The following is a 16,787-nucleotide window of genomic DNA, read 5'->3' on the forward strand; positions in this document are numbered from 1 at the left end:
TATCTGCCTGCATCCCTAACCTGCCAAAAAAAAAAATCACTTTTTATACATCTTACTGTCATTTACTTTTTTCATTGTGCACATAAAAAACTCAAATATCCAAAGGCCAAATTTTTAAAAATCCTTTCATGGGACATGGGTTTTTATTGCTCATTCCTAATTGCCCTTGAGAAGGTGGTGATGAGCTGCCTTCTTGAACTGCTGCAGTCTGTGTGGTGTAGGTACACCCACAGGGGAGGATCTTCCGGTCGGTGAGTGGGGGGGCGGGGCCCGCTCGCCGACATGTAAAATGACGCGGGATGACGTCGGGTGGAACTCTGACATCACCCCGCGTCATTTCCATTTTCAGGTCGGCGGGGGTGCCGCTGAATCAGCTGTGTGCCTACCAACCTGTCAACGGCCAATTGCTGCCATTTAAAAAGTAATTGACATAATTAATGGTCCTGCCCGTCCAACCTTAAGGTTGGTGGGCAGGCCGAGAGCCCTGGAGGGCTTCAGAAAAAGCATGAAACCTCATCCACAGGCAGGATGAGGTTTCATGAGGGTTTTTAAATATTTAATAAAGGTTTCAGTAAAAGTGATGGACATGTCCCAGTTCATGTGACAGCATCATATGAGGGGACATGTCAGGGAAATTTTGCTATCGTTCCTTTAACATTTTTAAATTTGGAGCCAATCTCCCTGAGGCAGCACTTAGCCTCAGGGAGATCAGTGTGCTCTTTTGCGCAAAAGAACGCACTCCTGGCTGAGGGAATCCCCCCCCCGCCCGCACAAGGAGCGCATAGTACTTCCTGGCGGGGGAAATGGGGGGGAAAATTTTTCCCACAGCGTTGTTAGGGAGGGAGTTTGACTCGTATTGCCCCCTGCAAGTACTTGTAAGATCTCTGTGGTGTAAAAATTGAGGTGCAATAAAAGTAACTTCTGCCCGTTGGAGGGATAGTAACCCTCGTAGCACTACTGTAAATCATAAAATCCTTGAACTTTGCAGCACAAAAGTTGGCCTTTGTGCCTCTGCTGGCTTCCTCTCCTTTGACCATTGTCCTCTACCTCTGGACACCTTTGTATTCTTGTACCCCTTCGCCACTGTTGGCAGTATCTTGGGCTCTTTTGGTCCTACTTTGGGATTCAGTCCACAAACTCTTCCATCTCTCTGCCTGTTTCTGTGTGCTTAAAACTCTTCTCGATAACTGTCTCTGACTTTTGGTTAACTTTCCTAACTCAATGTTGGTTTTTTTTCCTTTGTGAAATGCTTTGCGATGATTTTGTATAATCACTATTTAAATGGAGTTTTTAAAATGTTTTTTGCTAAATGTAAGGTATTTTGAAACTCTGATGCTTAAAATACTAGCATTGTGTTGTTAAGTTTATAAAGCTGCACTAGTGCTAACCTGATCAACGTGACACCAGAAACCATGCAATAGAAATCCAGTGAGAAACGGTAATTTGTAGATTTAACCATTTTCTGTTATTTTTGGTATTAGAAGAAGCATCATGTTCAATTATTCTCTGGATTAGTACAAACATGTTGTTCAGCATATAAATAGTGAAATATATTGCTTGCATTTCTCAATGTTTATTTAAAAGCGTATAATTATACTACTTAGATCCTATAATGCTCGATCAACCTGTGGAGCTTTACAGCTTGTTAGCTAATAATTGAGTAAAACTTGGCTTTTGGCTGTAGTGAACTACAAAAAAAATCAGAGCCAACCTGGTTCTGTCCTCACTTGGCATCCACACATACTGACCTTCTAATGAGAGCCATTGAATAGTAACTGGTTTCTCTCCCAGCAGCTCAACATGTACTGTTGCCCACATGAGATAAGTTAACTCAAAGACAACCCGCCAAAAAAACTGGACTCTTTTTTAATGCTTTGTGGGCTCGTGTAGCATAGGCCATCTACAGATTAAACTTCCCTCTAGGGTCCAAATGACAGGCAGAATTTTATGGTTCCCTGTGGGTGGGTTTGCAGGGGGAGTGGGGGTGATATGGCCTGTCAAATTCCTGGGTGCCTTACCCCCCCCCCCCCCCCGATCTATCTATGATTTAACGAGTGGCGGGCAAATCCACGGGCAGCACCCCCACCCTTTTGCCAGTTGAACCCCTGAAGTGGCCAATTAAATGCCGTTCCCTGCCAGGCCTCTTTTTCCGATCCGAGGCCCCCGTTCCAACCCCCTCCTACCGAGGCTCAAGCAGGTTTACCCGCTCCTGGTGGCGCTGCTGGGGTCAGAGAGTTGGCTGGCAGCTCTCAGAGGCAAGGCTTCCTGCCCAGTTGGCCAATTATCAGAGCGTTAAATGTCTGTGGGGCATCCTGCCAAGCGGGGACGAGTTTTACAGCGACTTTATCAGCAATGGGGTGGTAAGTCCTGCCACCCGTAAAATCATGCATAATGCGTCTAAACTCTAGTCTCAAAAGTAGATGCCCTACTAACTATTTTTACATACTGATCCACAGGGGGAGCTCCTCAGTCATTTACTTACTGTAAACCCCCATGTGCTGATGTATATCCACTTTGAATTACATTTTTCCCTATTCACTAATTATACTATGAAAGTAGCTACGAGTATAAAGCAATTCTTTGAACTTCATGCTTTGAATTATTTTGCTAAACTTAACAAACAGCACAATATAGCCTCTTTGTATGTCTAATTATCATTTTGTCCCTGTGGGTTGGTTCATACTTTGGTAATATGCCATAAATAAACAAAATACCAAACACTGGAGACACTTTCCTATATTTCTGCACAAAGGATTTATAGGCGAATAATGCCTTTGTTTTTAATTACAGCAAATGAAAACTCCAGAGAACCGGTTTTCAGGCCACAATGTGACACCACAGTACAGGATGCATTCTTACTACTCTGCTGCCTCTTACCTGGGTCAAGGCCTAAGCACAGCTGCTTGTGTTCCTCAGCTGTTTACTCTGGAAGATGGTTCCTCTTTCTCGGATGTAAAATCCAATGGTAGGTTTAAGTTTTTTTCTCCCCCATTATTAAAAACTCAGTGTGTTAAATAAGGCATGTTTTAACAACTTGACTCAGCATACATCCCTTTCAAAGTCAACTTATGTGCCATGCACATAAAGACCTTCTTTGGAGTGGATGAATTATGTGCACATCAAGGTGAATAGAACTGGGCAATAGAACATTTTTCCTTTCTTAATTGAATGTCAGCATCAGGCGCTCCCAAGATCGTATATAGCAGAGGCCAGATACAGGGTAAATTTTCCTCTGCTCTGTCCAAAGAATGTGCATTAATTATGGCCTCAAAAGTGTACTTCCCACTGCACCAGTGTGACTTTTTCAGTTTCCCATATCTTCTTGTACAGTTTTTTTAACCTCCCTCCCTTTGCACTGTTAAATATTTTTAGATGTTATTTTCCTTTTCACCATGAAAAATGAAAGCACAGCAAGTATCCAAACACTGCAGTTACAATGCATATAAATTGTTCCAGAAGTAGTTTATTATTCAATTAGCTTACATCTCAAAACATTAGAACAAAGGGCGGAATTGTCCAGTCCTGTTTGCAGCAGGTGCCATGGTGGGGACGGGAGGGTCAATTCGCGGGAGGGGCAGAAATCAGATTTATGCCAGCGTGAACTCACAGCGGGATCATCAGATGGCGCCCGTCATGGCGGAACACTAATCCTGCTGGAGTTCGACATGAACCCAATTTACATCCTGGTAATGGGATGCTTAGGAAAACCCGACTGGAATCGTTACCCCCCCATGCCATATTTCGTGTTATGCTGGCGGGAAAACATGCAGGCCCAAAATACGTCTGGACAAGCAAAGTGTACAGAAGTCAGGACTCACCTTCAGGGCCTTGCTCAGATCGCGGACGTTCAAGGAGCAGAAGATGCTGGAGCCCTACAGATACTGGAACCTGGAAGAACACATGCATCGCATGCTGGATGGATCCTCATGGGCACGGCTGCACCGCAAAGCAGCTCTCAGAAGTTGGGGGCCTCCGTTCATGTCTCGGGTCTGCTTTGGAACATCACTGTCTTGGCCATGGGCTGCTACAGATGATCAGCGAAGAGGGGGTGTGTGTGGGAGAGGAAGGTCCAGCTGTGTGTGTGAGAGGAAGGTCCAGCTGTGTGTGGGAGAGGAAGGTCCAGCTGTGTGGGAGAGGAAGGTCCAGCTGTGTGTGGGAGAGGAAGGTCCAGCTGTGTGTGGGAGAGGAAGGTCCAGCTGTGTGTGTGAGAGGAAGGTCCAGCTGTGTGTGGGAGAGGAAGATCCAGCTGTGTGAGAGAGGAAGGTCCAGCTGTGTGTGAGAGAGGAAGGTCCAGCTGTGTGTGAGAGAGGAAGGTCCAGCTGTGTGTGAGAGAGGAAGGTCCAGCTGTGTGTGGGAGAGGAAGGTCCAGCTGTGTGTGTGAGAGAGGAAGGTCCAGCTGTGTGTGGGAGAGGAAGGTCCAGCTGTGTGTGTGAGAGGAAGGTCCAGCTGTGTGTGGGAGAGGAAGATCCAGCTGTGTGAGAGAGGAAGGTCCAGCTGTGTGTGAGAGAGGAAGGTCCAGCTGTGTGTGAGAGAGGAAGGTCCAGCTGTGTGTGAGAGAGGAAGGTCCAGCTGTGTGTGGGAGAGGAAGGTCCAGCTGTGTGTGTGAGAGAGGAAGGTCCAGCTGTGTGTGTGAGAGGAAGGTCCAGCTGTGTGTGTGAGAGGAAGGTCCAGCTGTGTGTGGGAGAGGAAGGTCCAGCTGTGTGTGGGAGAGGAAGGTCCAGCTGTGTGTGAGAGGAAGGTCCAGCTGTGTGTGAGAGAGGAAGGTCCAGCTGTGTGTGTGAGAGAGGAAGGTCCAGCTGTGTGTGGGAGAGGAAGGTCCAGCTGTGTGTGGGAGAGGAAGGTCCAGCTGTGTGTGTGAGAGGAAGGTCCAGCTGTGTGTGTGAGAGGAAGGTCCAGCTGTGTGTGGGAGAGGAAGGTCCAGCTGTGTGTGTGAGAGGAAGGTCCAGCTGTGTGTGGGAGAGGAAGGTCCAGCTGTGTGTGTGGGAGAGGAAGGTCCAGCTGTGTGTGGGAGAGGAAGGTCCAGCTGTGTGTGAGAGAGGAAGGTCCAGCTGTGTGTGGGAGAGGAAGGTCCAGCTGTGTGTGAGAGAGGAAGGTCCAGCTGTGTGTGGGAGAGGAAGGTCCAGCTGTGTGGGAGAGGAAGGTCCAGCTGTGTGTGGGAGAGGAAGGTCCAGCTGTGTGTGAGAGGAAGGTCCAGCTGTGTGTGAGAGGAAGGTCCAGCTGTGTGTGTGGGAGAGGAAGGTCCAGCTGTGTGTGTGGGAGAGGAAGGTCCAGCTGTGTGTGAGAGAGGAAGGTCCAGCTGTGTGTGGGAGAGGAAGGTCCAGCTGTGTGAGAGAGGAAGGTCCAGCTGTGTGTGAGAGGAAAGTCCAGCTGTGTGTGTGGGAGAGGAAGGTCCAGCTGTGTGTGGGAGAGGAAGGTCCAGCTGTGTGTGAGAGAGGAAGGATGCGGGGGGGGGTTGCACAAAGATGTTGGGAGGGAGGAGTATGGGAGGAGGAGGATATAACGGGGAAGAATATTGCAACTCGGGGTAGGTGTAAGGGAGGGAGTGTGGAGGGGCGAAGGTGTTTCGGGGGAGGAGTAAGTGTGGAGAGGGGAAGGTGTTCAGGGGAGGAGGGAGCAAGGGGGGAGGGGAATGTCCAAGTGAACTTGAAAGGGAAGGGTCTGTAGAGTCAATGACTGCCTCCTGGGGAGTGAACTGAGGGTGGATGTGCTCAGAGGGAATGTTGAGTGTGAGAGGGGGCAGATTGAGCTGGTATGGTGGGAGGGTGAGTCAGTAACAGTAGAAGTGAGGGTGGTTGGTGGGGACCCGGAGGCAGACACGGACCTTGGGAGTGGGAAGGAGGAGGTCGGCCAGGTCAATGTGGATGGGGATAGGATTCTCGGGAAGGTAGGGAACGTGCACATTTGCCTGGATATCCTGGAACAACAAGGGTTTGGGTTCGTAGGTGATGGTGGGGAGATGAAAGGTGAGCCGGGGGGTCAACAGTGAAGGGGGAAAGGACATTGGTGACTGGTGGAGGGGAAAGGACAGGGAAGCTGACAGGCTTGTCACCTGACTTGGACCTCACAGATGTCTCTTCCCCAGCCGTCCCCCGATTGCCCGGGAGCTCGGCTGAAACTGCCTCCTGCTGTGGATACATGTCCGTGCGGTGAGCATCAGATTGTGAACCCGAGCCTGCTCTAGGTCAAGGTCCCACCAAGGTGTGTGTCTCTGCGCTGCTGGAGGGTGTGGGGAAGTGCTGTGACTGCTGCTTATTTCCAGCTCTTCAATGAAGGAGGTGCCCTCTTCGTTGGAGGTGAGGACGTGGATGGAGTTGAGGGTCTGGCTGGCTGAGGGTGTCAGTCGCTTGGCAGAGCTCCCTGTGAACCAAAGTAGAGATAATTAGTGCATGGCAGCAGAGTGAAAAGCAAGAGAGAGAGAGAGAGCACTCACAGTTGTGTTGAGAGGGGGATGATGTGGTGCAGGATCCTCACAAGATTGTTCGCCACTGGCCTCACCATCACTGCAGGCATGGTCCATATCCTCACCAGTCAGTGAGATGGCATGCTCCTCAAAGTGAGTGAGGGGCTTAATGTGGGCCACTCCCTGCTGTTGATGTTGAGAGTGTGAGCAGGTTGCATGGCACTGTGCGGAATGTTTGTGTGGTGAGCGGAGCCATGGATAGAACGAGGAAGTGAGCTCCAGACTATATGAGCCTGATGGAGATGTGAGGGTGTGTGTGAGAGTTAGTGGCGTTGCCCCTTGAGGTGTGAGATCCCTGTGGATGTGTGATGGGTTTGTGAGTGTGTGAGTTGAGAGTGATAAGGTGGTTGACATACCCTGGCAGAACGGATGAGAGCATTCATCCTCTTCCTGCACCGGATGTCTGACCTCTTCTGTGCTCCAGTGGTGCTGATTGCCACTGCTTCACAGGCTGGATTGGTGACTCTGGTGGACCTCCTGCAGCCAGAGCGGGAGTAGAGGACATTGCGGTGGCCTTCCACTGTGTCTGGCAGGTGCCCGAGAGAGACGTCACTGAATTTGGAGGCTGCCGTCTTCTTTGCTTTTGGGTTCGCCTGGAGCAGTCCTGGTCTGAAGACATGAAACTCTTTCAAGTTATCAACAGTCACAGATTGCAACTTGTTTGAGTACAATCACAGTTCTTGGTTTCCAGGAGTGGGACATGAAGCCACAACCCTCTGATTCAAAGGCGAGGGTGCTATGAACTGAGCCACAGCTGACACCTCTCTGAAGACATGAAGGTGGCTGCATTCTGATGTGCTTTAAATAGGGCGCCCGGAGTGAGGAAGTGCTGAGGTCATGTCGTGGTGGACAATTCTGAGCCAGTCCTCCAGTGATCCGGCGTATTCCTCGTGAATGCATTATTAATGAGGTGGGACGTGCCGGGAAGGCGACAATACAGTGCGAAAATCCGCCATTGTGGCCGGCGGGTAAGACGTCATTTTTCATGTCTGCTTCTGCACTTACTGCAAATCTGGGACGATTCCGCCCATAGCTAGCCAAGGAAGAACATCCATGACAAAATAAAAATAGAAATCGAAAAAAAAACTTACCAGCTTACCCTGCTCATATCTGAAACAAGGCTTTTATATATAAACACAAAGTGAATGCTACAAATCTTTAATCCAAAGAGAAAATGCTGCAAGTGCAGAATAAGTTAGTCAGCATCTGAAAGCAAAGTGTGATTAACAATTCAAATGTAGTTCTTCACCAGAATTTCAGTCAGAACTGAATGATCATTGTCTTTGTTTAATAAACATTAAACATTTAATAATTTAACATCATTAAAAATAACTGCTGGGAATTAAAATAAATACTTCCCCTCCTGTTGTTCCTTGATCTGACTTTAGCCCCCTTTCACTGCACAATTTGCACCCCTAGTATTGTCAGTTCATGACTTGTACACTCACTCTGCACATAAGCAATATTGCCCTTTTTAAAAATCTCAAGCTATGGCTGTGTGGCTGAATTCTGCTGAGCCATGTCTGCCCTAGCATGAGGGACATGATTACTCTAACTAGGATTCCTTTGTCATTGGATTCCATGGGATGATTTTGGATTCCCACGGTAGGCAACTTAGAGCCTGAGGTTTCCTCATTGGCATCTATCCTCTACCGCTAGAGGAATGCTTATTTACTTCAGATGTGAGGGAGAAAACATGATTGGCCACTAATGTACGTAGAGTGAGTGCATTCTGCTGAAAGCAAATCAGCCTACTGAGTGAGAGAGATGCTGTTAGGAGACTGAGAAACTGAGGGAAGACAATAAATATTTTCTCCTTGTTTCTTCAGTGGCAGTGTTTAAAGATAAGTCCTTCATCATGGCAGGACAGATTCTAAAGTGTAGGATTCTGGTGCAAATCTGCGTGATATGTGGATGTTCGTTCCACACCTGGTGCCCTTCCAGTCTCTCTGAGCAATTGTCAATTGAACTAAATTATGGCAAAATATTGGGTTTGAGACTGCCAAAAACTTGTTTTAATATTTATAGTTAACAAAGATGTGAGTTTCCATTCCACCTTGTGCAAGACTAGTCATCCACAATTTTTGGAGATCTCATACTCCAACAGTGTTTTTTCTGCAAACATGTTGCTATTATTTTGCTGCCCACCAATATGATGCCCTACATGTGTGCTTAGAGATTTAATATAGTAACACCCTGAAGAATATATTTATCATTCTAGTGCATTTTAGTTATAGTCCTTTCGGAAATCCAGGAATTAGACTGAGGGAATGGGACTTCCTGCTGTCCACAAACAATCCAGCAAACAAAAACCTCAATCCAGTTTAGTTCCTACACTTGGAACAATTCTCCAGAATTTGCCGAGGCTTGTTATAGTTCTCAGTTTCAAATCTTATATTTGAAAATGTGCGTACAGCAGGCTTGCTTTACCAGTGTGCCAGTTGCTGTTGAACTGTGAGCCCCTCGAGTGTAGAACTTATTTTCGGCCATGGGTTATACACGTAATCTGCAGGTGGTATGCTCTACACTGTTAAAGGATAGAACACTGTATAACCGAAAGATATAATTTAGATTCCTTCCAAATGATGAGAGATTAAAGGCAGAGTATAGCACAAAGTCATATAGATCAGAAGTTCAAGGCTTAGTCCTCAGTCTGTTCTGATTTTTGCTGATCTCAGCTGCACTAAAGCTCAGGTGCAACAATTTTCTCTTAGCTGACTCAGAGCCCTTAGACCAGAGATAGGAAATAGTAGCCTGGCTTTTGCTCTTTTGGTTCTCATTGCTATCATCAATACTTCAATTGCTGCTTCATAATGACCTTCCTTCCATCATAAGGTCAGAAGTTGGGATGTTTGCTGATGATTGCACAATGTTCAGCACCATTCGCGACTCCTCAGATACTGAAGCAGTCCGTGTCCAAATGCAGCAAGACCTGGACAATATCCAGGCTTGGGCTGATGAGAGGCAGGTAAGATTCGCGCCACACAAGTGTCAGGCAATGACCATCTCCAACAAGAGAGAATCTAATCTTTGCCCCTTGACATTCAATGGCATTACCATCGCTGAATCCCCATTATTAACATCCTATCAACATCCACCATCAACATGGGTTACTATTGATCAGAAACTGAACTGGACTAGCCATATAAATACTGTGGCTACAAGAGCAGGTCAGAGGCTAGGAATCCTGTGGCAAGTAACTCACCTCCTGACTCCCCAAAACCTGTTCACCATCTACAAGACACAGTTCAGGAGTGTGATGGAATACTTTCCACTTGCCTGGATGAGTGTAGATCCAACAACACTCAAGAAGCTTGACACCATCCAGGACAAAGAAGCCAGCTTGATTGGCACACCACCCACAAACATTCAGTCCCTCCACCGCTGACGCACAGTAGCAGCAGTGTGTACCATCTACAAGATGCACTGCAGGAACTCACCAAGGCTCCTTAAACAGCACCTTCCAAACCCACGGCCACTTCCATCTAGAAGGACGTGGACAGCAGGGACATGAGATAAACACCACCTGGACGTTCCCTTCCAAGCCACTCACCATCCTGTCTTGGAAATAAATCATAGTTCTTTCACAGTTGCTGGGTCAAAATCCTGGAACTCTCTCCCTAACTGCATTGTGGGTGTATCTGTACCACATGGACTGCAGTGTTTGAAGAAGACAGCTCACCACCTCTTCTCAAGGGAAATTAGGGATGGGCAATAAATGCCAACCTAGCCAGTGAAGCCCACATCCTATGAATGAATAAGAAAAGAATATCCAGTAGTTTGTGCTGGCAGGTGCATTTTTACCTGCGTATATATGTGAAGATTGGATTGGATTTATAATGCTATTCACAGTTAAAAAGCTTAACAGCACTCATTGTCTTGACTCATATTTGAGGAATAGACCATTGAGCAAGGTACCAGAGAGATGCCAGTATCTCTAGAATTATCCTGCAACAAGAGGCAGAGTTTTCAGGAGGTAGGAAACTAGTTGAGGTGGAATATAAATTGATTGCCGAGTGGGAAAAGGTACTTTTTCTAAAAGGTGCTCTCATTTGCTGTGAAAGAAATTCTTCCAATTTTTAAAGGAAAATGTTATTGCTGCCACAAATACCCTCAAGTATCATTTTCCCTATTCCTACTTCATCGGAAACAGCACAGTCACTGGTAACCCTTTGGTGTGTCCCTGGCATCCAGGATTGCTAAGGGCCTAGGGAGGGGATGTAAATTTTAAATAGCCAGTTTTGGAAATGTCTTTGTAGAGTGGTTGGCTGTATTAACAAAACTGGCATTCAACATTGTGGGGCACTTAAAAAAAAGACTTTCATGGTTGGGCGGTGTCTCCCAACTTAGCCAGGGTAGATGTCCCAGTTGTGTCGGCACCTGCCCAAGATATTTAAATGCACCTGATTTCCAAGAAAGAAAGGAACAGGTGAGGGACAGGTAGGAAGCTCAGCCCCCAGGATGGCTCCCACTGAATTTCAGCCCACTCGACGTTACATCTGTTATAATATTGGATGCTAATTGTCAACAGGAGAAAAAAAGTTATGGACTAGATCAGAATTTTGGTACACAGAGGAATGAAAAACTGCTGAAAAAAAAATCACAAAAACTAACAGCGCAAGAGATGATTTGTGTGACAAAAGAGACGATTTTAATACTGCTGTTTAGATTCCCTTTAACCATGTTTCTAGTTTAATTTCATTTGTTTATTTGAGGATGCATGTATGTAAAAATAAGAGCTTTACTGTTAGTACTGAGAGTCTCCTGTCTCATGTAATACACTGGGAGTTGGGAGCTCAATATTTTAGTACACTGTTGTTTTACTTCTGGTATCTGGTTTTGAATCAGCCCAGGCTGATGGGATAAAGATCTCCTCTCTTTGCTTACTGTAAGGATCCCATGTGAAATGAATCTAGGCAGTCTCAACTCAGTTCCTCGTGGGTATGGACCCACAGCACAAAACTACACTTAATTTGACACTAATTGGCAATCTTACTCAGAGAGACTGGTGTATGGGAAATGGAAATATTGCACTGGTGCAGTAGGGAGTACTCTCCTGAGGTTAGGATTAAGGCGTGTTGTTAGAGCAAAGTAAAGGGAGCTTTACTGTGCAGCTGTTGTTGCTGTGCCTGACCTGGGAGTTCTTTATGCTGATACTGGGCAACTGAAAAGGGAAAGTTTTCCATTCCCCCAGCACTACCATTTCTCGATGAGGACTAAAATTCATCGAAAAAAACCGATCTGCAGCGATTAAAACAGTTGTTTGCATCAATACACCAAGATCAGAATCCTCTCTGATGACACTAGACAACATCCAGAACCCCTGACCACCCTTCAGGAATGCCACTCAATGCAAGCTGCTGAGTGTCTCTGGAGACAGGAACCTCTGAGTCCATGAAGGTAAAGCTTCTTGCTAATGTCCTTGCCACATTTTCTCTTCTGAAAGTGCTCAGTTATCACTGTTGATAGAAATATAATGTTCCAGTACTTTAGTAAAGGAATGGAAACATTATGTTGGCAGTACTATATGAGCCGTACAAACACTGTTTAGTTTGCTTACCAGATTCGCCAAAGGAATACGAGTGTGAGGACTTCTCAGCCTGAAACTGTTCCATCACCAGAGGTAATGTCAGGGACTACGTAACAAATAAAAGTTTCTTCTGTCCGTTAATTGTAGTCAACATTTTTGTTCATCACTTTATTTGTTGCTGTTTTCTATGAACAAAACCTATGGATTTGTCTAAAACATGTTCCAAATGCCAGATAAATTTCTCAAGAAGGTAATTGTATGCACGATTTCTGCACATAGTTTGAAAAGATGGCAAAACCAGACTAATGGAGACAGTTACATAAATTCATCTGGAACTTCTAACACCTTCTAGTTCTTGGAGAGGAGAGGTTGTGGTCACCTATCTACAAACTGAGACATACTTAAAAGAACTGCAATGAAGGCACTTAGCAAGTACATATCACTTCCAGCTCACCACTTCCTTCTCATTCAGCCAAGTAGTGAGGTGAAGACTAACCAGTAACTGATCTCTATAACACCTGAGCACCAGCCAAATTCTTAATTATTTATTATAATGGAACAAGAGCCTAGCTATAAGAAAGTGCTATAGACTTGTAGTAAATGGATTGGATCTAAATTGGTTGAATTAATTTAATCATCATTGTAATATGATTAACAATTATTTTTGCATTTCAGTTGTGTGTGTGTTAGAGCAAATCTTGCAACGTTCAGCGTGAATTTGAAGATTAAAAGGCTGGAAGCTAAGGCCTGTTTGCCTATTATGGTGGTTAACGTTACAGCTCAGTGCCTTAATAAGTGAGATTGAGAGGTAGTTTATGGACATCTGCTTGATTCTAGCTTTGTGTCTAATTGCCAAGTGCAGCTTTTCTGAACTCTGATACTTGCACAATCAGCTAATAATCTGTCTGAGTAGAACAGTTGTTTGTGCCTTTATGGAAACATGTGATATATCTGTAAATGTATGAATGAAGAGGTGGCTGCATTGAATGTCAATGTACAACTTAACGCTAGAGTGATACTCTAATGTATTTTACCAAATGACCAAAAATGTAATTGGTACAATAGCTGCAGGATTTTCAGGTAAGTAGGACAGCTATTTTGGGTTGATATTTCAGGAAGTTAGAATGCTTGCGATGACTGTTTTTGCAATTGTATTTACTTTGAAGCATGGCCAGCATGTCTTCATTCATTGCAATTGTCCTTTGCATCTGACCATAATGAAGAAAGCACTGCCAACAGATTTCCAGCTTTCCCTCTCCACTTTCATCCAGTGCAAGTAAATGTAAAGAATGACTATCAGGTACTAGAAGCACTGTATCTTAGCAGAAATACTGTTGCTTACATTAAGACATTGCCCATTATCTACTCAAGATAGCTTGGGCCATCTATTGAATTAATTCTGTTTTCTCATGAGAATAAAGGAAGTAGAAAGCTATCCTTTCAGGGTAGTATGCTTTACAGATCTATTTTCAAGATCTGCTCAGATCAGACTATTCTAATCTCTTCCTGCCCTAATGTTTAGACGGTGTCAGTATCTCCAATTAGAAATCTGCAGTAAATCGTACAAGGAGGCGAAAGGAATTTTGATTACACTAATATATCATCTGTTGGAACAATTTTCATAATGATGCCAGAATTGACCAGGAGAGAATGACTTTCGAAACTTTAAAACAAGAAACGTTTTTAAAAATACTCCTAGATTAAAATACAAGAAACTTGCTGAAACCAATTGCCAATTATCTTATCCTACAAACTATATATTCTGGCTAAAAATGGTAAGTAATGTTGTAGCGCTGGATTCCGCACATACACGTTCTATCTATTGTCGCAAGCTGCAGTAGTGGCTAAAACAACACAACAAAAATAGTTCTGATTACATAGTAGGAATCAGGTGACCGCAACTGCTGATAAGAATAGGACTAGATATTAAGTGGAAAACACTTTTGTATTTTTTAATGTTTTCTTTAGGCCATTTGTTTTAAAGGAAATACAGTCCTCCATTTCTCTAGTTATATATCTAGGTTGGAGATTTATGTGCAATGAGCAATCTCAAGGCAGGTATAAACAGCCAGTGTTTATGCTGCTATTTCAAAAGCAAATCAAATGAATCATCTGAGCCCCAAACTAAGTAAAATAATTAATAATTGCATCTTACAAATAAATATTCAATTATTTTGTATGGGGAATGCTACACGTTTTTTGGGTTTGCATTTAATCGCGCACAAAGGGCTGAATTTTAAGTTGATTGGGCGGATGCACGCCCGACCTGATTGTGCATGAAATTGCGCGAGATGATGTTGGGTGAGCATCCCAACGTCATTGCACACTCACGTGATAGTTTGCTCGGTGGGCGCGTGAAAAAGTTGGAAGCGTGCACCCCAATTAAGCCCATTTAAGCTATTTTTCATCGCCTGTCCAACCTTGGCGGATGGGAAAATCAGCTAGGCGGCCTTTACATTTTTCATGAAACCAAACCCAAGGGCGGGATGAGGTTCCTGTTATGAAATAAAATAAAAATAAAAATGGGCAGCATGTTTATCATCAATATTTTCAGGTGCCTGTTGGTGATGCTTGGACATTTTTTTCTGCTTTTTAAAACTTTATTGGAACATTTTCGGATCTGCAGCTCCCTGGGGCAGCTCTCTGCCTTCAGGGAGCTGTTTCTCAGCGCTCGCCTGTGTTGACGTCATTGCCTGCCCTCCTCTTGCCCCCACCCTGGCAGCACTGAGCTTTTCACACTGGCTGGCCATTAATTGGGGGCCCATTGTGGTTGGCGGTGCGTTTTCCCGGCTGATCCCGGGCCCGTTAATTGCGCCCGCCCGCCGAGCTAAAAATTCAGGCCAAAGAAATGAATGAAGTCCGTCATGCCTTCCTTTAAATCGGGAATTAACAGTAGACACAGAAAAAATACTTTTCACTTAATTTATGGAAAAAGTTAATGATCAATTTATGTTGCGTGAACGGTAAGAACAAATTGCAAAGGGACATAGGCACATTGGCCGGAATCTTCCGTTCTGGAGTCTTATGTTTGATGGCGGGCGTGGAAGTGGGGTGATTCCCACTGTGTGGCTAACCCCACGCGATCTTGTGCTGTTCAACTCATCACATCTCCACCCGCAAGGAGCTTGCCCAATCTCATGGCGGATGCAAGCAGGAAGTTGCTGTTCCCGCCATTACCTTGTGGGGGTCAAATGTCCGGGCACCATATTTATAAAGCACCCGGAGAGACTGCACTTTCATCTTTGCCCGACCATTGCTCCAACCTTCCCCGCTAATCCTTCCTCCTTTCCTTGGTCATTTTCCATGGAACTTGCACTGCCGCCACCCGGCCTCAAGGAAAGGCTGTCAATTACAGACGTTCCCGAAAGAAGACAATACAGTGGCAACTCACCGTTAATCATTGAAGAAGTCTGCCTTCCCAGGTGAATGCCCCTTATGTGCAGTCGTAAAAGTGAACATTCTAATTTCTCGCTGGAGGGAACTTAATTTGGAGGGGGAGCTTAATTCCGACAAGGTGGCCTTTTACCGAACATGCATGATTTTCTAATGCATGTCAAAGACTTCCTAATATTGTTTGTTGGGAAATGTGATCCTGCCTTTAACCCACCTTTAACGTTCTGAGAACTTAACTGCTAAAGTTCATCCGTTGTCGGGCTACTGATTTTTGGCCTCCTGAAAAATTAAGTTTCCCTGCAGCCAAGCTGCCTGCCGCTGGGGGCCTGGAAGATTCCACCCGCTGACTGGGCAAAACCGTGGCAAATGGAGTTCAGTGTGGGAAGTGTGAGATCATCCACTTTCGACCTGGGAAAGACAAATTAGAATAGTTTCTTAATAGTGAGAAACTAGGAGCTGTGGAGGATTGAAAGGATTCAGGTGTCCACACACTCAAATCACTAAATCCTAGAGCACAGATGCAAAAATTAATCAAAAATGCGAATAGAATGTTGGCCTTTATCTCAAGGGACTAGAATACAAAGGACAGTCATATAGAACCTTGGTCAGACCCCGTTTAGAGCAATGTGTTTAGTTTTTGAGCATTAAACCTCAGGAATGATGCATTGGCTTTGGATTCAGTAGAATTATACCAGGGTTAAATTAAATTATGAAGACAGGTTTGTAAGCTTGCCTTGTGTTCCCTTAAATTTCAAAGGTTATGGGATAATCCCACATGGCAATTAAAATGTTACATGAATTTGATAGGCTATATGCAGATAAGTTATATCAACAATAACAGCTTTCATTTATATAGTGCCTTTAACATTGTAAATTGCTCTAAGACGCTTCACAGGATGTTATAAAACAAAATTTGACACAGCCACAAGAGGTGATATGAGGATAGATAGCCAAAAACTTGATCAAAGATGTAGGTTTTGAGGAACATTATAAATGAGAGAGAAGTTGAGAGGCTGAGAGGTTTTTTGGCAAAAACTCCAGAATTTAGACCCTAGGCAGCTGAAGGCATGGCTGCCAATGGTGGGGGGGATTAAAATTAAGGATCCACAAGGGTCCAGAATTAGAGGAGCACATAGATCTCTAGGGGTTATAGGGTTGGCAGAGGTTACAGACATGGGACGGAATCGTCCCAGATTTGCACTAAGTGTGGTAACGGGCGAGAAAACTGACCTCTTGCCCTCCGGCCACAATGTCGGCTTTTCGCGCTGGTTTGGTGGCAGGCAGGCTAGGATTTGCCCGCGCCACTGTCACCTCAGGCCTTCAGTAAGCCGGGCGCTGTATATAAAGGGCGCCCCTGCACAGAACTAACCCTCTCTCAGGCATTGGAAGCTGCTGGAAAGTCAT

The 16,787-nt window shown here is 45.1% G+C and overlaps 1 protein-coding gene across 1 annotated transcript in view; it reads left to right on the forward strand.

The window, feature by feature from the left end:
* The window catches only part of LOC144689691 (doublesex- and mab-3-related transcription factor 1-like), a 181,101-nt gene that overhangs the window by 124,281 nt on the left and 40,033 nt on the right, over positions 1–16,787 (forward strand). Inside the window, exon 6 of the mRNA XM_078557002.1 lies at positions 2,791–2,965. Coding sequence (XP_078413128.1) covers positions 2,791–2,965 — 175 coding nt within the window. The remainder of the gene's footprint in view (positions 1–2,790; positions 2,966–16,787) is intronic.

The sequence above is a fragment of the Cetorhinus maximus genome, chromosome 2 (assembly GCF_964194155.1).
Source record: "Cetorhinus maximus chromosome 2, sCetMax3.hap1.1, whole genome shotgun sequence".
NCBI classification, from domain to species: Eukaryota; Metazoa; Chordata; class Chondrichthyes; order Lamniformes; family Cetorhinidae; genus Cetorhinus; species Cetorhinus maximus.